Source organism: Xiphias gladius, chromosome 22 (assembly GCF_016859285.1).
Source record: "Xiphias gladius isolate SHS-SW01 ecotype Sanya breed wild chromosome 22, ASM1685928v1, whole genome shotgun sequence".
In the NCBI taxonomy this organism is placed as follows: Eukaryota; Metazoa; Chordata; class Actinopteri; order Istiophoriformes; family Xiphiidae; genus Xiphias; species Xiphias gladius.
The window spans coordinates 2,631,757-2,657,419 of NC_053421.1; the positions used below are offsets into that span (position 1 = coordinate 2,631,757).

At 38.2% G+C, this 25,663-nt stretch overlaps 1 protein-coding gene across 2 annotated transcripts in view; it reads right to left on the reverse strand.

Annotated features, from left to right (window-relative positions):
- Window positions 1–25,663, reverse strand: part of tsnare1 (T-SNARE Domain Containing 1) — a 178,246-nt gene that overhangs the window by 22,892 nt on the left and 129,691 nt on the right. For both annotated transcript variants that reach the window (XM_040118152.1, XM_040118151.1), the window contains one exon: window positions 14,472–14,581. In XM_040118152.1, the coding sequence (XP_039974086.1) occupies window positions 14,486–14,581 (96 nt within the window). In that variant the 3' untranslated portion in view covers window positions 14,472–14,485. The remainder of the gene's footprint in view (window positions 1–14,471; window positions 14,582–25,663) is intronic.

The window sequence follows — 25,663 nt, forward strand, 5'->3', positions numbered from 1 at the left end:
AAGCTAATGGGGTTTAGAATTTGCATGAGGCGAGTTTACCCACAAAGCTTCGCCTAAGAGGATTGCTGTTGAGACAGAGAGCTTATTGTCACACTTGTTCATAGACATGGATTAACGATACTAGGCCCAAAGAACTCCACTAACTGTGGCAGAAACTCACAATTCCCCTTCGCTGGCTCAGATCTCTGTTTTAGAGGGACAGAGATTCAGACAGTCTGCAACATACTTGGCAAAATATCTCATTTGGTTAATACATACAAATACTTGTCCAGTGCTGGATTGTTGAACATCCGTCAAAATCATGTCCTCAAGTATACCCTGCTTTTTTAAGCTATTAAGGTGAGGAGAAAGCCAAATATGAGGGCTGTTTTTGCACTCTTGTTTGAAATGATTCCCCAAAACTTCCCTTCCCATTTCCTAAATATCAATTTCTCTTTAAATATTTATTTTTTGTCATATCATTGCACTGCAGTGAATTCCAGCTCTGTGTTGTCAACTTAGATTTTGACATCATTTGAATAAGCCTCTTTCAGTGCGAGCTTGTCTGCTGTGTTTCATAGTCACTAAAGCAGCTTTGGAGGCTAAATATAACATGTATCCACTGCATTAATTCTTTAATATTTATCAGTGGGAAAAGGTGCTCAAAATGTGGCTTATATCCGTGTTTAAAATTCAGTAGGGAAACAGCAAAAAATACACAAGTTCTGCTCAACTTCTGACACAAACACACAAACTCAGAAAGCGCCTCAAGGATAGCATAATAATAATAATAATATTGATAATAATAATATCCCTCGGAAAAACTATAATTTTTCTACCACTGCCCAAATTTTGTTACCAGTCCAGAGTGAATTACAATAGCAATCTAAGCATTCACTCTCATTTGTATTATAGCTGCTCATAACAGGCTGTTATGATGCCATTTATTCCTTTAAAGTGGTGTCTTAGGAATGTGTAAAACATTCTCATTGTAAACAAACTGTATCATGGAGAAAAATGACAAACAGAGCAAATACAGGTTTTAGAGGGTAAATGGACACATTCGGTTCGTTTCTACTGAGCCATTTATTCAGTTTCTATACTCACTCATTTCTATTCAGGGTCACTCAGGACTGGAGGTGACAAAGAGAGGTGATGGCTTTTGAAGACCAACAGGTGAGTGAGATGCTATTGCCCCCTTGTCACACCTGCTCTGAGATATGAAACACCTATCTACCTAGTGCATTCACCCAAAATTCCCAGAGGTCTGTGTCTAAGTGGAGCCCCAGTCAACAGATTGTATCATAGGTGTCCAGTGGGAGGGTTGACACGGTAAGCGGCTGACACAGGCATACTGATCGGTTAATACAATAATTCACTGGTAACTTGGTGATAAGAATGAACAAATTATCCAAACTGTCACTGCCTTTCAAACAACTCAAATGAGCATTTTCTGATCAGACACTTCTGTCAGCAGGACCACATTGTTTGTCAGTGCCTTCAAGAATCGGTAAGAATGAACTTTATAAAGTTATTAACACAACCATTTTCTGATCTGTCATCGCTATGGTTAAGGTTTAGAAACAAAACCTACTTGGTTAGGGTTAGAAAAGGGCCATGGTTTCAGTTATAAACTTTACAGTAACTGTGTCCCAACTCCATACAAAATCTATATAGTATGCACAGCATGCCATTTGTCATAGTATACTGTTTTAGCAGTTAGTATACAAAAAAAAAAAAAATCAACATACTTTAACAGGAAATTATACAACAGGTGATGTTGGATGTGACGGATGTGACGGATGTGACGTCGAATGACAATCAAACGGCAGCTTCGGAAAGTTATTGCTGATTAATTTTCACAAAGAGACATTAAAATGTATTTCATTTCCTTAATACCTTTAAAATTTTTTGCTTGTTTTTAAAGATACACACAATTGATTTTATTCTTTTCTAGTTGTGAGTAGCTCGTCTATTTCCTTTGTGCATTGCATTTTGGGAAAAAAAATGTGAATCAACACTCAAAAATCTACTTCATTTAGTTTGCATTCTCTCTGCATTGAGGATATTATAAAGTGCAGACACACTACCTACTCAAGACTAGTTTAGAAATGTAGTGTGCATTTGGGACAAAACTCAGTGGCTACGTAGTGACTACTACACTTAAATTTAAATTTGCACTCTGAAAAGTGGGGCATCACCTTCAATTAAAGGAAAATAGACAAACCAAATGAATCAGTCTTATAATGAGAAGTAGTAAACTCTCTATTCAGGGATCTCTGTCTCTGCTTTGAAGGAATACACAGGACCACAACTTGGCGATATATGAGGATCTATTTATGCCTAAATGTCTATAAGTAACTAAATAAATGAGACATTAATAATGAACACATAACAAAGAGGTCAGAATCAAACAGAGGAATAATGTTAATCATGAACTGATCACTTAGATTGGCAATAGTGAAATTAAGCATGTGGTTTAGGGGTTACCAGAGAACAGTGGGTCAATCTAATTCTCCAGTACGTAAAATTAAGAATGCGAAGCACTATCTGACATCAACCCTTATCACATACAGCAGAAGGGAAGTATTGCCTACTTTTGCGGCATCGTCTCGGAGCTGAACCTCTCTTAGTAGGATCCAAAGTGACTGCTTCAGTGCTGGTTTCACTTGCCATGTTGTCAGCGGAGTAATGCTACCCAGGACACAGCGGTTTCCAAGCAACAAGGGTCAGACGGCAGGGATGCTCAGCTGATCCGATGATCTCAATCCAGGGTTGATCGAGCAGATTTTTAACGCTGATGAGGATTTTTTCAAGAAGACAGAAGTTTGTGAGCTGTCCAGCTGATGCTGGCTACCCGGTCCGTTGTGGTTGTTGTTTGAACTCTTCTATGTTCCCTTTCCCTAACTAGACTTGTTTCCATGGTGAAGAAAAACCCCTTCACAACATCTAGCCATGACAGGAACATTTTCGAGGCAGCAGGTATATCGTTGTCAAAGTCTAAAATCAAGAGATGCCTTTATGAATGTGAATACGGAGGGTTTACCACAAGGTGCAAACCACTGGTAACAGTCAAGAACAGAAAAGGTCAGATTCGATTTTGCCAGAAAAACCTCTAAAAAGCCTGCCCAGTTCTGGCACGAGATTCTTTGGACAGATGAAACCAGATTAACTTGTACCAGAATGATAGAAATAGAAAAGTATGGAGAAGGAAAGGAACGGCTCATGATCCAAAGCCACCACATCATCTGTCAAACACGGTGGAGGCAGAGTTATTGCATGGGCCTGCATGTCTGCCAGTGGTACCGGGTCACTGGTGTTTATTGATGATGTGACTGCTGATAGAAGTGGCAGGATGAATTCTGAAGTGTATAAGGCTATACTATCTGCTCAGATTCAGCCAAATGCTAACAAACTGATAGGACGAAGCTTCACAGTACAGATGGGTAATGACCCAAATCATACGCTGTTTGTCTACACTTCACTTCTTGATGGCTTTATTTGAAATCCATTGTGGTGTATGAAAATTGCGTAGAAATACTTATGGACCTAACTGTACACACACACCACACACACACACACACACACACACACACACACACACACACACACACACACACACGCACACGCACACGCACACACACACACATATATATATATGTATGTATGTATATATATACATATAATTTAATTCTTGTGTGATGGCAGGTCTATAACTGTTCAGATCTCTGGCCCTCTTAAATAGACAGAACCCCCTGATTTCAGTCTTTAATTGAACTCTGTAACTGATGAAAAGGCATTACTTCTCAGAAGAGATTTTTTATATTCTGTTAATCTCTAATGATTGTCTGGTCAGAGAAACAACAGGTTGTCTGAATGTTATCCAAGTCTATCTAAGATTTTATGCTGTAATTTTTCTAATGAGGTCTCCACAGAAAGAACAACAATCCTGTTTGCAGTTTGGTTAGTTGTTGTCTTTAGTTTCTTTGTCAGCCATCATGGCTATCTCTTCCCATGCTAACGACTTTGTTCTTCATCTGGTAATACCGTGCACAATGAAGTTAAAAATAATCTCTCTATTTTTGATGTACTAACCCTAATTAAATCATGTTTAACAGAGACGTGATCTAATAAAAATATATATTAAGAGCATGCATATCTGAGACTTCATGTTGGCTCCCTGCACACATGAATGAATTAGTTTAATTTATATTTGCAATGCTCCAAAAAGTTCTATCACTATTTGTGTATGGGAAAACAACACTTTTTAGGCCAGTGTGCATCAAGTGATGAACGCAGAAGTTGCAATACCCTGTGCAGCCACAATGCATGTCCCCACCATCATCAGTGGAACTTAAATCCTTGGTATTTGTAACTAGTCCAGAACACTTGTAGAGGATTTAAGGTCATTTCATAATAGAAAGTGGAAGGGAGAAAGTTTCGTGTTTGCTTGACAAGAAGGTTTTATAATACAACACCAATTTCTATTATAAACGGTTTTTGCAATTCCTTTCTCTGTTCTGAAAATATAGTGGGGTTTTTTTGGGCACACTTGAGTTAAATGAAAGACGTTCACCTCAATATACTATTTTCCATTGTTTGGTGTTTACAAGCACCTTTTTCATGCGATGTATCTTTCTAAGAGAAGACATCTTTGAAATCTGGCTAGAGATTAAAGGCTCATATCACCTAAATTACAGAAAAACAACCATATTTTCCCAATTATTCCTTGCAGTGTGCAGTCATGCAGATAGTTTGGATAGTGTGGTGGTTAAGGCAATTAAAAATGACATTTGAAAAAGCAACAAGTCTTTACAGAAACAATGTCTCTGTTACTTTGGAGAACAGAACTGTTGCTTCTAACTGCTTATGGTATTAAACAACGGAACATGTCACACATTATTATACTGGTTCATAATGGTACAACTAATACTAACTGCACATATTGCCAAATGCATTCCGGTTCCTTGCATTTATTCATCAGCTCTTTGGTATTTTCCGTGGTGTGTGAAGTTAATCTGGATCGTAATATTAGTTGGATTTATTGACACGTTGGGTAACTCTCTAACTGCCTGTTAACATGACTTGAGATGTCACTTCTACCGAGGCCAGACCTTTGCTGTGGGTAAGTCAGTGGGCTGTTGATGAGTAATGCTAGCTGTTGGCAACCTCATTTTAGCGCACAACTCCTTGGGGTAAAGACGTTTTCAGTCATGGTAATCAGATCAGCCATATGCATGAGATGAGATGTCACAACGGTTGAACAAAAAGTCTTTTCAACTCAGTTGATGATGTCTCCTCTCTGTCCCGGTCTTATGTCGAAGTCTGTTCCCTTTTCAATAGTGTTTCCCTCCTGTTACAAACGGTACCCTTCACCGCTTAGATATCAACAGAATTAAATGCATGAGTGTCCTGTAATTGTCGCTGACACTGCTGTTGCTGCTGCTCTAAAGCCTCTATTTATGTTTTAGTCAGAGTTCAGTGTTTCCTCCGAAATGCCTCAACAGCTAAATTCTATTTTGATTAATTGCAGCAATTTCCAGACCTTTGATTCCCTGGCCAGTTAAGCCTTAATATACACTGTATATATAATAATAGGCTTTTATGATTCTACTCTGGCCCAGTCATGTCTATAATAGCTGGGGTTGTGACTAGGATGAAATTTCTACCTTAAGTGAATGAAAAATAGCAAAAGCCAATAGCAAGTACTTCTCATAAAATGTCATGGCTGATCATTTTAACCCTTACACAGGGGAAAGTGTTGTTCTTCTTTTATCTGCTGTGGCTTATAGCAAGCAGGAAACCTTACTTCCAGCAACCCTAACACAATTCACGAGTGTAGATTTAGCACATGCCACTGACGTGCATATAGAGAAATCCCCAAATGACTCTGTAAACAAGATGTGAGGGCAGTGCCAGTAACATAATTCGTATAGGAATAAGTGTCAGGGTGCCCTTATTGCATTATTTAGAGTGCCATAAAGAGCCAGGCTATTGATTTGAGAGCAGAAGCAGCTCCCCAGTTATTTCTGTCATCGTCACCCTCATTAAACTGATGTATGGCACTTGCTTTTCTCCTTTCTGCTTCTTCTGCTTCTGTTCTCCAACACTCTTTCACTCACTTTCTTTATACACTCAAAAAATATATATATATATGAAACACACTTGTTGCCATTAACAGCTTTTTGAACTGTGTGTGTTTGGTACATTGGTGAATGTTATCTCAACATCTTTCAGAATTCTTGGCATCCCTTTCATGCTAGTTCAGACCTACAGTAGCCTACAGTATGTGGTCTCCTCTACTATTGAAAATCTTACTGTTAACAAGGTGTGAAATAACAAGACTACAAGAGTCTACAACCAAGAGTTAGACAGACCCTTCTTCAATCAACTGTTTTATGTTCTGCTAATAATAAGGTGCTAATAAACTAAATTAACTTGTTGTCACTTATCTATATAAAATTTAAAAAGCCTGTTAAAAGAAAATGCATTTTCCTTAACTCTACAGCACCAGTTCTATTAGAACATAAATGATAAGTTGTGTTGAATAAAATGTGTTTTTTTGTTCTTTATATTCATCATCATTCGAATCTGCCTGTTCAGACGACATATTGACATTGACTTTTATTGACTGGCACTAAATAAAGGGAGCATATTATAGTATATCCATAAGGATTCCTTTTAGTTAATGTTTCACTTATATTCAAAATTCTGCCATTGATTTAGAAATTGTTACTTAATATGACCTCTAGATATACTGAATGTCCTTCAGTTGTGGTCATATTTGATCTCCTACGTGACCAAGCCCTTTTGTAAAAGGCTCTACTCTTCTATTGGGCGGCTGGGTAGAGCGGGTTGTCCACTAACAGGACGGTCGGTAGCTCGATCCCTGGCTCCTCCAGTCCACATGTCGGAAGCGTCCTTGGGCAAGATACTGAACCCTAAACTGCCCCCGATGTATAATTTTTGTGTCCATGTGTGTGTGTGTGGGTGTGTGTGTATGGGTGTTTGTGTGTGTGTGAGTGTCTGTGTGTGTGTGTTTGTGTGTGTGTATGTAGAAATGCAGTATGTATAGAAAAGAGAGTTGCATGAATGAATGGGTGAATGTGGCAGCAGTGTAAAGCATTTTGAGTGGTCGATAAGACTAGAAAAGTGCTATATAAGTGCAGTCCATTTACCATCCCATTAAATCTCCAGCTCTCTCTGATATATTTTTTTCTCCAAGGTTTTTGTTTGTGAGTGATCCCTCCTAAATCTTGCAGTGCCTGTGTTTACCTCACAGGTTGTGTATTCTCTCTCTCTTTTCATTCTCTTCGATTTTCTGTAACTCTGTTTTTATTCTCCATCTTCTGAAGCACACCGGTTGTTAAACTTCTTTTGGTTGAAGTGAGTTGAAGTGGTCAGTCACTCATTGTAGCAGATTCTCTGCTGGGGTTATGGATGTCATGATGACATCCATCACCTTAGTAATAAATAGGAGAGAGAGCATCATTCTCACCAGCAGCCACTAAAAAGGAAGTTTTTACAGTTGGCTATCTAGACCTGCTCAGCAGAATGAAGACATCGTTACTACAAAAATACACAAATAAATAAACATGCTATGTAATGTATATATATATATATATATATATATATATATATATATATATATATACACACACACATATACACACATCACCTTCTGAGCATTAGCCACCTGTTGGCCTTAGTCCGCCCCCTGGTGTCTAGACTGCAGTTAAATCTTTTGCTGTTACACCTCCAAATGATCTCTCTTTATTACAATTAAATAAAAAGTCATGTGTTTGCTTACTGCCTGATTTAAGTGACTCATCATATTTTTTGTCTCCATCTTTCCATGTTGTTTTGGTGCTCTGGATGGTGACGCCCTGTCGTTGAGAAAATTGACTTAATATTGACAGAGGCAGCTTTTTACTGTTTTGCTTGCAGCTGTTTCAGAAATTATTTTGGGCAAACGCTATAAGATACTTTAGACATTAAAATGTTTATCTGTGTATCAATATAAGATTGCTAAAATAATGTAAAGAATAATGAAATGTTTGGCCAGTAATTGCAATAAAATTTAGTTGTTTCTGCCACTAAAATGTTTGATGGAGCTGAACCTAATTGTGTTCATCTGGATCTTTAGTATAAGAACTTGTTGACTTTGCCAGGCTTATGACTGCTCTGCTGTGGCAATAAACCCGGTCTCTTCTGCTAAACTCAAATAGTGGGTTATAATATTATCTCCCTACAATGGGAATGAACACACACCTGCAAGTACACACACAAACACAAACACACACACACACACACACACACACACACACACACACACACACACACACACACACACACACACACACACACACACACACTCTCACACAAACATCCTTACCCTATCCCTACCCCTAAACTTAACTTAATTCTAACCCAAAACCTCACCTCAGTCCTAACCCTCAAACGGCTATTTTAACTTGTGGAGTCCAGCATGTTGGTTCCCACAAAGCTGTCAGACCCACAGGTATAGTGGGCTACCGGGTTTCGGACCCCATGGATATAGTAAAATAAGCCCACGCACACACACTTACACACATGCACACACACGGTGGTTAGTAATCCCGCCTCATCTTCTAAAACAAAGATTTCGGTCTATTTCCATAAACATGAAGAGCTACTAATCTAACATCTGAGTAAATAAAGTAGAGGGAAGCTTCTGATGGAAAGTTATGTGTGTGAAAGAAATCTAGAACAAAGATATCACCATCGTCAAAGTTTAAATATTATGGGGGTTTTTTTTGTTTGTTTTTTTAAATTTTATACAGTCATATGCTTCATTACGAACAAGTGGTGTTTTAAGTGAAATACTAACATCAACATGCTCACAATGACAGAGCTTCAAGATCTTACTTTACAGTTTAAGCATAGTATCATTTGCTAATTAGCAGTAAACACAAAGTAAATCTGAGGCTGGATGACAGTTGGAACACCAAAGTGACTAAAATTTATCCTGAGGGGAACATGAATGTCTGTAACAAATTTTATGGTAATCCATGCAAAGACATCTTACTCTGAACCAAAAACTATCAACCTGCTGGTGGCATCTGCCAGACAAATATCTGCCACTGTAGCCAGTGCGTGTGTCTGTTTCAGGATTGTCTCACGCTCAGCTCTTTTCGCCACTCCACTATCTTTAAGTGCTGAATTTATTTTTGCCTGACCAGCTCACGTCTCTTTCTGTTCCTGTTTTCAGACAACATTAACAGTAAGAGATCTGATCATGGCTCATACAGTAAATACTATGTTGACCAACAGTTATGACCAAGATAGTGAGCTGCAGATCAAATTGTTACTTTATGATCACGACATTGTCTGCCAAAACAAACAAAATTAAACTTTGTGTTACTGACACTAACCGTGATGTGGTATCGGCTATATTGACGTCTAAAATGTATCAAATAGAAAGTGAGAAGAAAAAAAGGGTTGTCGTATTCAAGCACACCCGAAAATGATCTATTATCACATCTGCATGAGCTGCAAACATTAAGCTTGTAAAACATGGAAAATGTATATATAAATGTGGCTGCTGAAGGACAGATTATCTCTTGCTTAATTGTTTCCTATGGACATTGAAACCATGACAGAACTGTGTTGGAGCTGGAGCACAGCCTACATACATATATACATATACATACACACACAAACACATATATGTGTGTGTGTGTGTGTATTATATATTAAAAGCAATAACTGGTTTTAGTATTTCAATGTTTAATAAATTTGCAAACATTTTCGCTTTGTCATTATGAGGTATTGAGTGTAGACTGAGGGGGAAAAAAATGAATTTAAATGAGTTTGGCATAAGGCTGCAACATAACAAAATGTGAAAAAACTGAAGGGGTCTGAATACTTCCTGCATGCACTAAACACAAAAGCAAAAATACATTTCACAGTAATTTGGACAGATATCTGTAGTCATTAGTTTGTCTGCACTTTGGTGCTGCTTTTTGACAAAACAGGTGAACGTCAATAAAGTGTTCTTTAAACATGTGCAAACACTACAATAGTCATTAATGGTCTACACAATGGCCCGTTTCTTTTTTTAGCTTGGAGACTATCTTGCTGTGGTAACTGGTAGTGTCTAGCCACTCGAGTGTGGACCACTAACTGCTGAGCCTCAACATGGGCCAGTTGCCACAGGAGCATTGATTCAGCCTGCTGTTTTATGAAGAGAATACTTTGTTCCACAGGATTTCCTCCCCACAGAGGAAAAATAAGTGACGATCAATACTTTATGCAAGCAGAGACATCTTGTATTGAACATCAAGTAAACATCAAGAAAAAAAAAAAACATTTGTCAAGAGAGCTTTTTCAGCCATTAGAAATACCAGGCTAAAATGTGTTATATGCTATTCAGTGTCATATGGCAGCTTTGTTAAAACTTTCAGCAGTGTAGAGGAGGGTAAATCCAACTAATTTAAAATAAACTAAAATAAATTTTCTGCAGATTCTCCTGTAAGAAATAAATTCAACACTTCTTAGGATGAATTTCAAACATCTGATCAAAAACTCCAGCCCTGGGATTGCCCATCTCTTAATTTATCTTCTTTACTGATTGTAATTAAAAACAAGAAATCCACCAGGTTACCAGACAGTTTCATATGTGACCAACAGACATAAAGATTCTAACTATATAAGGCAAAAAAATGTATTCTGTTTATACACTGGAGAAAAAAAAAACATGGCTTTAGCATCTATGATGTCACTCATAGCTGCCATCTTTGTCAGTTAGTGGACTAACAAAATCTAAATTATGAAGTTGGTGGCTGAGAGTAACTGAGGTGGTATGATAAAATGGCTACCAACTAGCTAACTCTGATAGCCTGAAGCACCCGTTAATAAAGCAAACGTGACGCTAAATGCCTTTGCTTAATCGGAGCTATATTCTAAGAGCTGGCACCAAAGCACACAATAACAGTCTGAGCTCGTATCCAGTCGACCTGTAGCTCAGCGCATCTGTGCTGGATTGACAACTCAGCATTGTGTTTGACACGTGACTTTGGCCAGTGTTATTTTGGAGTGCTGTGTTATTTATACAAGGAAGCAGTGGTAATTTTTTCAACGAAAACTGTAACAAAACATAGACGACCTATTTTTCGTGACTAAAATGAGACTGAAACTTGAGAAAAAGTAATTGTTGACAACAAGAATTATGAGGAAATTTATATTTAAAAAATTAATAAATAAAAAATGGTATGAAAGATGGAAGAATAGACAAATGAACGAATTACTGTTGTAATGCAAAGTCTTATGCAATAACCTGTGTATCTGCAGAATCACACATTTTGGCTCCAGATTAGGAAAACAGCATATTTTGCCACCCTTTTCTTGTTTAGAAGTATATGAGTTAGCTGCTTGTCCTATTGCACTATTGTTAACAAGAAACACCTTGCATTCAGTAATGTTATGTCTCTCCGAGGTAAGGAATCTGATGTTCTTGGAAGAAACTGATTTATGGATTAAATGTATCTACAGTCCATTGAGAATTAGATAGGAAGCTGCAACAAACCACAAAAAGACTTAGGTAGCACGCTGACATTTATAACTAGAATTACCACCTTGTGGTTGTATGCCTCTGCAAATCGCTCAAGTTGCAGTTTGTCCAGATTCATATAATATATGTAGTGTAGTGAAGAATTTAATAATAAACTGGCAGCCTGTCCAGGTTGTACCTCGCTTTTCACCCAATGTCAGCTGGGACTGGTTCCAGAGCTCCCCCCACGACCCTCACAGGATAAGCGATATATCTGATGGATGGATGATATTAAGTGTATTTTATCATAATTAGCATTTGAATTCTTTTGTTATGGCCAAAAATGTGTTTTGTGAAGTCACAGTGAGCTTGACCTTTGACCACCAAATTCTAATTAGTTCATCCTTCAGTCCAAGTGAATGTTTGCATCAAATTTGAAGAAATTCCCTCAAGGTGTTCCTGAGATATTGGGTTTACAAGAATAAGACGGACGTAATGAAGGACGGGCAGGCGGACGGACAACCTGAAAACATAATGCCGCTGGCCACAGCTGTAACTGTGGTGGCATAAAAATGTAGGCTTATATAACACTATCAAGTGCTGTGCATTAATGTTAATGTTACTTTCACTTAGCTGTCTTTGGTGTTGCTACTGAAATGAACGAGTCAACGATCTAAATCTGTCTCGAGATGTTTGCTCAAGAAAAACATTTTAGATTCTCCTCTCAAGATAAACTCAGACAATGTAAAGTATTTTAGTGAACAGGTGAGTAAAATCTGCTTCTGATCGATTCACTGCTCTGCAGTGGAGAGAACAGGTAGCTGTGGTGATGCTAGGTGAGCTGGAACAACAGAGAGAGAGAGCTTCTGTTCAAACAGCCAGTTTATAATGATAACTGGATTTACTGAGGAGAATCACTCTGTATAACTGCAGAGCAGTGTCAAATAGCTACTGTGTGTGTGAACAACTAAGCAGGACCTTTACTACAGAACTCACAATAGACAAGAACGACACCTGTAGCCATGGTAACTGAGTATAACAAAGATGGCGACAGCTGTAGCCTCAAAATGCTTACATTATATTAAAATTTTGAATGCATGACAAAAATGTCACTGATGAAAACTAAATTAAAATGTAACACTAATCAAATGGAATAATGCTTTTACAGAAGGCACAAATATTTTTTTTTAAATATTTTACCAAAGGTCAGTCATACAGGAGAGCTGCCATTTAGTTCACTGTTAACGCTTTAAAAAATGGACACTGCCATCCTAAAGTGCACAAACAATGCTGTGACGGTGGAACCAGTATGGCAGTACAGTTGATTGTCTTATATGGTGAAATCATATGTTTAAAATTCTTCTTTTATTCACGTTTTTTTTTCTTCTAAATCTACATGATGCTGGGAAGCGATGTTTTCAAACCTCTACCAATATGACAGAGGGCAGAAAGGAATGCTTCAGTCTTAATTAGACAGCAGAGAGTCAACGGGAGAAGAATCATCAGGCATTCATAAATGACTGTACATAAAGATTCTGTCTGTTTTTCATATTGCCTGACATCAGTCATTTTTGACATACAGTATCCATCCTGGAGCTTTATACCCGGACTCAGCTGGTTTCATCAGCTTGTGAACCCCGGTTTTCCCACTGTTCTAACATCCCCACAGGAGACTTGTTTGTGAACTTGGGGGCTAGTGCCAGTAGCATGGGAGTGCAGACTTTTTCTTTCTGCATACTGGGATGGTGGGATGATAACATAAGCTCTTCTAATAGAGGAAATGGTTTGTTGTGTTTTCCGTCCTTGTCGGCAGGGGTCACCTGCATATCTTGCACAAATATCGCTCCGCTGTTTGTCGAGCTTTAAAAATCAATGTTGTGTGACCTCTTCTTTGTGCATGTGACAATTTCATTGTCTTGTGCAGCCGTGTGACTCTCCTCAGTTGCTCATTTTTATAGTTCCAATGTCTGCCTGTCTGTTTTTCTTTCTGCTGGTCCCACACATGTCGGCTACATAGTCCAACTGCTGTAGCCTGATAGGGTGAGTGGGCAGAGGGTTGACCCAAATGCAGAGCAGAAACATTTATTGCAAAGTACTCATCAGGTTATCATCACTTCTATGGGAATTTTTTTTAGTAATTATCAAGATCGTTTTATCGCCTAGCCCTGTTTCAAGGCTTGGGAAACAAAATGGCACTGTGAGAGCAAGAGAGAGAGGTGTTGTTAAACTTACATTGGAATTACATTGAATTTAAATCCTCTTTATCTTAAAATCAACACAAGATTGCTATAAAGATTTGTAAATGGTGGCCGGTTACCTTTTATGAATGTAGGAAACCTTAAATGTAGGCAGCCTTAAATTAGTGTACCATTGGGTAACCATTACACTCACAAAAACAAAGTTATGGTATGTATTAATGGTATGTCCTGTAAGTATGTAGTGCTCACTTTGTATGCTAAAAACACATTTCATTGTTTAATTCTTGGAATATGCAATGGACGGCTGATTTGTACAGCAGCTCCTCCAGCTTTTTTCTTTACAAAATACTCACTGACAAGATTGTTTCTACAACAGGATAGTTTGGAGTGTGGGGGAATCATCTGCTCCCTACTTCGGTGCCATAGTTGTATTCACACTCATATAGCACAAATTATTTCCATACTTTTGGTACATAATGTGAATGCACTTTACTGCTGGTTTAAGGCTGCTTTCCATGGCGCTAAACTGCCTTTAAAGTCTAAGTCCGCACTAGATTTTGTAAGAAGGAAAAACGTAGCTTTCACTTACCCCTACTGTATGTGATGACATCACAGGTTGATGACACTGTCTGGTTGATATCCTAGCTTTAACAAAAGGCAATTTGCCTAATCCAAGCACTAGTTTTATGGAACAGTGTGGAACTGACAAAGTCAGATGTCTGGGACAGGGGTTGCAGTACTGTATTGTGGATAATGCATCTTACCACAGTAGCCAGTCTTATTTTCTTGCTGAAACAGCAATGATGATGATGAGGATGGTGAGGACGATGGCTCCAGCCACCAGGAGGTAGCACTTTCTCTTCCTCAGCTGCCTCTGTGGGGAGAAAGGATTCAGTACGTGGGTGGAGTTCAAGCATTAGACTGTTCCCTATAGGACTCTTTACACCGCCTGCTGTGTCCTTCAAAAGCAAACCTACATCTGGGTGAGAAGACAATAATGATGATGGTGCTTTAAATCTTTGCATAACTGGTTGGCTATTAAATAATCTTAGTTGTCTGTGTTTCCTCTCTCTGTTGGTGGTTTACATTCGACAGCAGTGATTTAACCATTGATTCCTCAGAAAGCTAGAATATTCAGCTCCAACCCCCCACGTGTGCATACGCGAAAGCCACTGCCATAGTGCATTAGCAGCCCTGTGAATGTCAAGCTCCGGTTTAATAACCACTTAGCCACAACAGCCCATTGAAATAATTCAATGCAACCCCACAGCACACGTTTGCATGCACTCGATTTGCACAAACAACAAGAAACAAAAAAGGCATCTTGAAACAAATACAAAAAAAAAAAAAAGTCCAGTGGTTGCCTACACTTCCTTCCATCGACGTGCTGTGCAGTCAGCACTGTGATGGCTCTGCTGCACATTAATCTTGCCTGTGTTATGTCACCAATACATCACTAAGAGGAGGAAGTGGAGGATGGAAGTAACAGACTGGCAGACGTAAGGCACCCAAATCTTATTCTTCCCCTGAACTCATTCATTCAGCCCATGTAGGGCTTATAGTTCATTAAATTCTTTAGTGCCCGTACCATTGCTTAACTTTAAAACAAAGAAAAGATGAGGTGAAATGGTGACTTCTGCAGGTTTATCGCCTTTTTGCAAAGCTTTTGATCATCTTCAAGTATTGAAAATACTTCTACACAAATTCTTCATAAACAATTGTTGCTTTGCAAGCCTTTTTTTATTTTATGTTAGTGTTTAGAACTCATGTTACCTATACCTATTACCTTGTGTTAGGAAGGTGCCAGGCTAGAGGTAGGCTACTCAGTCAATCTGTACAGAGGAATGAGGCAAACATCAAAGACTGCTTGATCACAGGACACAAAACTCAAAAACATGTAAAACCTCACAATTTCATAATCACTTTTATTCAGTCCGCTATTTTCATTTTAAATGCTTATAGTTCTTGAATGGTTTTCAGAACAATTTTCTGATTAGTTTCTAATATTGCCTGTTGTGTAATTTAGATAAATGCTTCAAACATTCTTCCACACAGCACGTGGGTTTTATTCATTCATGTCAATTACTTGCCATGCTTTTTTTTAAACGGAAAAACTGTAGACTGTGCTAAGCAAAAATATTAAAGTAAATAGAGTGAAGAGCAGGGGTTAGGGAATATTTATATATTTCCTCGTCTCCTCAGGCAGTGACGATGTGTTGGAGCACAGAATCTATGTTGTTCTGAAATGCTTTTTCTCCTGTTTTTTTCCAGCCTGTTTTCTGCTACAAAGGCAGCGAGAGCAGCAGCGTTAGACCAGAGCCGAGGCTGGAGTCTTTAAATCCTGACGCGCTTCAAAGCACGGAGAGAGCAATTCATCTTCTTATCTGAGACTCAAAACAGGCTTTCTGTGTGCAAGAGAGAGGGAGAGAGGGAGAAAAAATGCTGTCGAGTAATTTTCCGTTTAAACGTTCCACTCCACAACAATTTGCATAAGCAGCCCTGCGTCTGTGATAAGAAGATTGGTAATTTTCAAAGGCTCTGTGGGGATTGAGAATTAAAAGCCTTTCTCCGCTATCTCCCCTCTTGCAGCTGGCCACCACAGATTCCCCAGCTTCTCTCACGCATTTCCTCCTAAACTACGCCTTATAAACTTTCTCTGCCATCCTCTCCGTCTCTCTGCTCGCTCTGACAGTGCAGAGTCGATCCCTCTCTCTATATACTGTATTCCCTCCCTCCCTCTCTCATCCATCGTCTCTTCTTTCTCTATTTCTCCTGCTCGCTCATCCCAGCACTCCTGTTATTTGGGGAGAACAAGAAAATAAATAAGGTAGAGGGGGAACAAAAAAGGGCTTAGTACAACAAAGGGAGTGTTGCAGTATTTTTAAACCAGAATTTTCCAGATTGCAGGGCAGGCTGAGAGGAGGGACGGAGGGACTCGCAGAGGGAGAGGCAGAGCAGGATAGAGAAGGGATGCCCTTATCAACAGTGACTTAATCTGCCAGAGAATGTGTCCTTAGTGCCAGCACTTGAAGGCCAATGAGTGCTGGAAGTCCTCAGGGAGAAGACAGCGTCTCCCTCACACCATTTTTATTCACTTTTAATGTGTAATATGAGGGGAATAGTTTAATTTAAGATTGGGTATAATCAATATAGGTTTTTAAAGTTTGATATCCACGCAGATTTTTTATAAATTAGGCTTCCAAAAGCTATACTGTAATGATTATCTTAAAGCATGATGTTGTAGGTTAAAATGTAAGTTTCATTGAGAATCTTCTTCACGTCAGTGTGGAAAATCCTCTGAAGCACAGTGGTACATATTGTATTGCAAACTCTGACTAGGTCTTACTTTTGACTGAAATCAAACAAGGGTTCCACCCACCTGTATTTAAATGCATTTTCATTTTGCAAATAAAAAACCTGAGTGGGAACACCAGCAATTCGACAAAAAGTCAAAATATCATAGAGAGGTTTTTACACTTGGCTGAAGTGGAAAAGTTGGTGTACTGATAAAAACAAAATGCAACTAAGTGTAATAGACTTTCCAAATAAATCATGATGAAATGTCATATTTCCATCTCATTTTCCACAGTTTTCATTTTCTTTGAAGTTTGACTGCTGCTCTTTTAATTGCATCATCTTCTTAAGTTAATTCTGTAGACATTCAGCGTAGGAAAAAATATACTGTACATAATCAACAATGTCCTTGCGGGGATCGATATTAGGTTTTTTCTGATTCTGATTTCTCAAATATTCAACATTTAAAATTTGACTAAAGCAGAAAACTAATAGCAGTTAAACCCTTCTTGAAGTCAACGCTTGTACCCCTTTGCTCTAAGGAACTATTTGGAATCTACGAACCCAGCTTCTTATCCAGGCTCACGTCACAGTGGGAGAAGGGTAAGCAGACATCTGTTTCCCCAGTCACATCTTTCAGCTCATCCTAGGGGATCCAGGGGCATTCCCAGACAGCCTGAATCCACTCTAAAATGCAATTTAGTTAAACGTTTTGAATTGCAAACATAATTCTAATGACTTGTGCTGACAAAATAAAATTTATACAGTTGTAACTAATTTCAAGTCCAATGTATTTGTTCATTGATTAAAAAAAAAAGAAATTCAAGCTGTCGTAACTGAATGAAATTTGTTTGATGACTCAATGTTCCCTCCCAGTTAACATGCAAGGTAAGTGTCATTTAATTTTCAAACTATTTTTTATTTCCAGATATACATTTTTGTTCATGGTGTCCCTGTGACTTTTGTAGAGATACTAAGCTACATCATCTAAAATATATGGAAACTTTTGCAGTTAACATTACTCACAGAAACAACATTGCATATTCCAAAGATTTAATAATTTGTTATCAATTTGAATTCCGTTTACTCATTCTCCGTTAAATGTGAAAGTGTGCTCTGAAGCTGTAAAGTCAAACTAAAATAACATTTTTGGTGAAACGGTTCATTTCAGGGTGCATCTCCTACAATTCAATGTGGCATGTTATGAACTTACTTCTTGAGGTATGATAATCAACTTGAATTATATTTTGTGAAATGACAATTATTTTGTCTCATGTATTTATGGAACTTGTTTGTCTATGTATTAAGGCTTAAACTTATTTTGAATTTGTTCTACAAGGCAATGAAAGAGTTTGAGGGAACCCTTGTTAGGAAAGAGATAAAGAGTGCCATCATTGACTCCAAGAGTGCAAAGATCTAGGTTGAGTGAACTAAAGTCCTGAAGAGAATCAAAGTTACAAGTTGTTGTGTTTTTGCTATAGTGCATAATTTGTATACTCTAAATCCAAGCTACCCCAACATACCAAAATGTACTTATATGTACTTTTGAAATATTTTAAAGGGTATTCCTGCAATTTGGTGGAAGCAAGTAAAAAAAAAAAAAAACACTGACTCTCATGTACAGTATTTTATGAAGATTCAGCATCATCAGATTTGTTAAAATATGGAGATCTAAAGTGTAAATATGAAATGAACAAATAAAACAGTACAGAAAAAGTTGCAGGTTTTTGTTAAGATCGTGGACAGCTGTATATGCTTGTATTTCATGACATTTGTAGTCTTGTGGTATGTTTGCGATGAGGTTAAATGCCTAACATTTGGTTTTCCTTCACTTCATTTGTAAAGATTAACTTACTGAATAACGGTGAGAAAAGATTGCAACAATGGAATTCCAAATGCAAGTAAAACAACTGATAAAACTAATGTCTCAACTCTTTTTAAATGAGGTCAACTTAAAAAAATTGTGCTGATACACTGAGTTGAATGAATGAACTACTGAGTGTTCACTCAACTCATTACATTAAGTTTCTAAAGAAACAACATCAGCATATTAGCAGATTTCCCAACACTCTGTATTTTAGTTTGAATTAACTATTCCTGATGGTATTTTAGTTACTGTGTGTAATGATTAAAGATGCAAGCTAACTTAAATCATAATTGTGAGGCGGCAGGGGAACTTATGTTTTTAAGTTGAACCAGCTTGAAAGGACTTGCAGTGAGGTCATAGTAACTAAGCACATAGCACTTAACTTCATTTTAAATATCAAATACAACTTAATTTTTATGTTTTATTGACGTCCTGTGTTTATGCTGCCAATTTTGCTGCCGTACATGGTAATCAATAATACTTCTGAATTGGTTAAACATAATTTGCCAGAAATTGTTATAACACAAAAAGCTTAACACAAACTGTTGTGTGAATTTTCTTTGTTGAGCCAAAACATTTCTTTTATAGTGTATAAAATCCCTCCAGCGTGTGCTGGGTCTGCATCACGTCTGTCTCCCAGTTGAATGGAAGGTGTCCAGGGAAACATCCTGGTCGGAATCACCTCAAATGGCTGCTTTAAGCAAGGAGTAGCTGAGTCTGGGATGGCTACTGGAGATCACCCTTAAGAGTGAGCCCAGACATCATGTGAAAAAAACAGTATTTGCCTGCTTGTAGCAGTGATCTTATCCTTTCAGTCAGTACTCAAAGAAATATTAATTGGGCTCAGCTCCAGCTTCATACAACGACAGACCAAGACAAAGGTACTACATAACTACAGTTGATGCATAAATCTCCATTCTTCAATTTTGTGAGAAAAACCCTGAGATACTTAAAATCCTTCTATAGGTGCAGTAGCTCCCTTTCATCCTCTATGGAGCAATTCATCTTTTTCTGGCAGAGAATCCTGGTCTCAGACTTGGAGGTTTTTATCCCTCATCCTGACCGTTTCACACTTGGCTGCCAACCGAAGTCAGTGCACAGTGGAGGACGACACAGGCTGACAAAGCCTGCAGAACCACATCATCAGCAAAAGCTGAGCTGCAAGCTTGAGGTCATCAAAGTAGATGCTCCAGTCCTTTGCTGCACCTCCAAATTCTGTCCATTAAAATCACAAATAGAAAATGTAACAAAGGGCAACCTGGGCAAAGTCTGAGAATGAATTAGAAAGAATTGCTTGTTTGCAACAGGCCTATCACTTTACAACTGAAGCATCCCCCACAGAAGATCTCCAGAGACACAGTCATAAGCTTTCCCCAAGACCACAAAACACCCATGAGCCTTTCAGTATTTGAGAGAAGGCAAAGAGTAAGTCCACTGTTCCATAATCAGGAAAGATTCTGCAATGCACCAACTGAACCTGAGATTTGGCAGATCTAGACAATCCTAGATCTAGACCTACAACCTTCTATTTGTTCATGGGGACCTGACCTCCACCTGACTTCCAAAAGATATGGAAGAAATACTGTCACACAGCCAAAACAGACAGACAAAAGTCAGAACCTTTAGCAGCTCAGAGACACTCATCCACCTTGCCTCTGTCAAGCTTTTTAACTACATCAGTGACTGTCAGGGAGAAAGTAAAGGACTCCCCTGATTCATCTATCACTACCTTTTACAATCTGCCTCATACAAAGTAATTTGTGTTATTTTTTCATTTGGACTCTAACCTCTTATGCATTTTAATCTCTTAGCATCAATATTTTAAACCTGCACTAAGCAACTAGTGCTACCATTGTTAGCAGGACTGTGCAGTACCAAGAGGTAACTGTTTTGAATATTGAGAACTTCAGTACCCTGATATCTTATAAGGTCATGTTAAAAAAAATGACCAATTCCCCATCCAGTTTGCTACCTATATGGAAGCATGCCAATGAAGTAAGAAAAACCCTCTGGAAATGAGCTTTGTTGATGTTGTTCAGACACTTGAGGGTCAGTCTTAAGTTATTATTTCCTTGGAGATGAACTCCTCATAATGACCATACCAAACCATTTGGGCAAATAGGGTGAATACAGGCATCCTAGTTTAGAAGGATAGCATGGTCTCCTCTGGTGAAATATCTGTTTTTTACATTGAAATCTTGCATTTAAGAGCTTTAAGACTTTGAAAACTTGTGTAGATATCCCACTCATGCATCTGAAGGTCAGCAGTGCAGGTCAAGAGCAAGACAGAGAGATGAGTTAAAGAAAAGATGACACAGAGCAGAGATAGCATAAATGGCTTGTCCACCTTTCCATTTTTCAATATTTCTGAGGCTTCCTCAGACTTTCCAAAACTGTAAACCATTTCTAAAACACCTTTTTCTCCAGGGGAGACAAAACTGCATTATAACCATTAAAGATGATAGCATTGTCACAAAACAACTATCTGCCTCATCTTCGCTTCCCTTACATGGAAGAAAAACTTAGTGTGTCTCTGGGAGAAAAACTACTTACCTTGTGTGACATGAGAAATATCCCCATAATACAACAATAATGCAATGCAATGATAATGGCCATAATATTATTCTCCCTTTATCGCATCTGGTCGGGAAAATTGGAAGTCCATAAAATAAATAATGTTTACAGCGGAACTGCCTCACTTGTAATCGGCTTATATGCAATTTACATAAAACTCAGAGTCCCATGCAGTCACCCTGATTATGATATTTAAGAGAAGCAGCAAATAAAAACAGACTTCACAGATGATCCTGGCATCCTGGGAAGAAGCCCTGTGACGACCATTGTCAGTAACGGTACAAAAATACTGACCAGCATCAGCATATTTTGCCTTAAAGATATATTGTCCTTTTGTTTTAAATAGCTCATCAGTCAGTCATGTAGTCTAACTCTGAAGTAGTGGACACTCCTGTCTGGCCTCAGCATCATAATGACCTAAAACTGCGAGATCAGACTGAATAAAATGAGCGCTCTGATCTAAGTATTTGAAGTGCTTTAGGACGAAAAAGAGCATGAAGAGAATTGTTTCAAGAAATGGCTCAACCTGTTCACATTGTAAGCACAATGATTTTTTCCTCAAAATTTCAGCTGTATCACACAGTCTTTATCATCATCCACCATGGCCTACATAAAGTACAACTCCATATTGTCATGTAACTAAAGCTCTATACTTCACTGGGTGGGATGGGTCACGAGATGATAACTATGCCAACAACATTTGCAGATGAAGACCGTGAGACACAGTGGACAGCTCTGGAAAGAAGAGTAGATAGATGTTGTGGAATTAGCACACAAGCAGTAAGAAGGTTCTGGGTTCAGAGTTTGTGTGGAGCAAATTGCCCATAGGTGTGAATGTTTCCTTGTTAAATCAACCTACTACCCTAAAGAAAACAAGCTTTTACAAGAACAAATAAGGTTGTAGATTCGCACATATAGCTGCCTGACCTATGACCAGCTGCTTCAGATTTCATTGTTTAAAGAGACAACAGGACCATTTATAGTGATGTGACTCATTCATCCAAGCTGTTACATATAACAATAAAGACAGATTAAGGCTTTGACGACTCACACAGGCATCTTCATCGCTGCTACTGAGGGTTAACGTTCTGCAAGAAAGGTGAACTGACCTTGAAGCAAGGTGTGTTGTGTCCAATCATGCTGGATTCAATAGGGGAAGCCTTACTTTAAAGCACCTTTCACATCATGTCTCTGTATGTGTCTGAGTGTGTGCGTCAGTCAGTCACAGAGTGAAGCACTCGCACTGTGGTGTTTCACAGAGTCACTCTGCTGTGGCTTTCAAGCTGGAAGACATTTTCTTCCAGACATTTTCTTCTTTCTGAATAGCAAAGTCAGGATTTGAGGTAGAAATTAATTTTTGGGGAGGCAACGTGTGATTTGATACACATACTGCAATGCAAGAGAGAGAAATACGGTACATGCAATAAAAAACAACAGATGAATCGATACCAACATAAAAAAGTGCTGTACAGCATGTGTACTTCATAAAGAGAGCCAACCACAATCTTTCACATAAATTGGTACGTTTTCTTTACTACCATGCAGTCATTGATGTGGTGTTCTTTTCATTTTGTCCTCAAACTTTATTGCTTATACCTGATTTCTGTTGTTGTGCTGCAATTTCCACAGATTACTTGTCAATCAAACAACACGACTAGTTCCTTTTTTCTTGGGTTTGTGATTTGGGATTTTCTGCTAATCAGGTTTTTGTAGGTGGCACTTTGTCAGCAGTACTCACTGTAAATACCGAATTTTTGTTCTATTCCAAATTCCAAACTGGAAAAAAAGGCACATTACTTTGTGTCAGGTGGAGGGGCTTTGCATGCCTATCAGATGTTTAAAAACAACAAAAGGAAAAGCTCTGATGACCTTCCTACATTTTCATTTCTGTTGTACAGTAATCGCTGACAGAAGGTTGACATTTACCTGTATGACAATGTCAAATTTTATTGACATTTTATTAATCAGCCACAACATGAAAACCGGTAACTGGTTTTCATATTTTGGCTGATTGGTGTACATTTTTTTGTCCCCTATAGTTTTTATATTGATCATTCCATCTGATGCTTTTGCATAATTGGTTCTATTGAACACCTGCCTTTTGAAATTTAATATTGTTTTTAATCCAACTAAAAAGTTGTATTAAGTAAAATCTTAGAAATGTATCCATGTTTTATTCGAAGTCAGGTTCCCTCTCTCCTCTTCAAAAAGCTCAGCTCAGCTGTGGCTGAAGGGGGCAGAGCCAGAGGAGTGTCACTGACATCAACCTGGGTAACTTCAAACATTGTTATTTCCACTCCATATCCTTCAAAGTAGTATAAAGAGTCCAGAGGGACTTGGGGAAGAGTAATTGAACAGAAAGCCAGTTTCCCTGCAATCTGTCAGTGTTAGCCCATCCCCCCAGTCTGAGTGCAGTGATCATTCAGAGCTTTACCACTGTGATTAGGTTATTCTCTTTCATTATCTTATTTGTCAAAAGAGCAACAATTTGTATGTGTCTGTATGTGGATGGGTCCATTCTTCCCTCTACCTATTCATTTACAAGCCATCTTCCTTTTTTTCTTCTTTTTTCCCCCTTCCTTTGTTCCTTCCACAAGGAACAAAGCTGACGCTCCAAATTATTCTCAATTTAGTAAGAGAAGAACTGTGTTAAATTGATTTTTTCATGACTCAGAAGGATGTAGTCGCTCACTATGAGATCAATTTTTAGTTCTGAAGATGGATGGACTTTTAAGTCTTAACAATAACATCAACATGGAACCCCTCTACCACCATCCCCCATGAAATTGATAATGAATTCAGTTATTTCGTAGTTTTTTTCTACGCGTGAAAAGGCTACGGTTTTTCCTCACTAAATTGCTAGAACATCTCCGTTTTATCGATAATTATAAACTATCTTGTGCAGCAATCAACAATCAGAGTTCATGGTGGTCCACTGAACACCGATGAAGTGATAAAACATCACGCCAACTAGAGAAACTTGCAGTGGGGAGAGTAATCTGCCTCGAGATAATGGATTATGGATTCAATTTATTTTCAATGTAAAGTGAGTAGACAAGGCCGGGCACGAAAAGAAGATGACATCCGCTTTTAATTGACCATTGGTAGTGATGCAGTGGTGCATGCAGACCAATGTTCAAGGCTACATCAGTGCTAAGACTGCAAAATGTTCAATCTATTTCTTTCAAGCTTTTCCTCCCCCCTTCTCCCTCTCGGTTCTGTTTAATTTTTATGTGATCACATTAGTGCCATTAACTACACACTAAATTCCCTTTATATTGGGTAAATACAAGTTACTGACTGGTAGCCCCTAGTGGAAATTAAAGGAGATTTAGAGGTCTTAGGGCAGATTGAGAACCCAAAAACTGACACCAGACAGAAGCTGAACAAGATTGTGGGTCTACACTTCAGACTTTGAGATTGACTTTGACTTAAAATCAGTATGGCCCTCAGGTTTTTATCATTTTTGACATGACATTGTCACAAAAAGTTTGCATCTCTAGTCGGCCATTCAAAACACAATTAATACAGAATGGATTCTGGCTTCATCATGATCTAGAGATTTTTTATTTCATTAGAGCCGTTTTATAAACATTTTTTAAAAACACGTGAATTTTAATTTAAATACCAGTGGTGGTAACAAATATGCCAGGCTGAAGTTTGGGGAAGAAAATCAATGAAATAAAAATGTGCAGAAAAGTTATGTGAGTTTACTATTGCTGAAAAATTGCAGTTGTAAACAATTGTTGCTTATGATTGTTACACGAGAGTTGTAATTGAAGATGAAGCATTTACAGTAAGGAGCTGAAGTGTCAGTTGAAGTGTAATCCCTAAAAGAAGATGAACTCTCATATCATGAAAGTTGAAAGTATTGGAACTGTCACTTGACATGTTAGTGCTAAAATAAGCTGAAAGTACAGTTGAAGTGGGAGCACTAAAGGCAGTTCCAGAAGTACTGGAGTGCATTTTCAGGAGTGAATTGTCACTTTGCTATGTAAGCACTGACAGCATCAGAAATGTCAGTTGAAACATTAGAGCTAAAAGTAGTTGAATTGTCTACTGAACATTAAAATTCAGTTAACTCAGTCTCAGTTGGTGCACAAGCAGTGAAAGCAAATGAAATGAGCTTTCATTTCAAAGTTGAAAATAAATTAAGGGGATTAAAAAAATGACATGTAATGGATAAAAGCAGTTTTTATTGAAGTGATGAAAGCACATGAA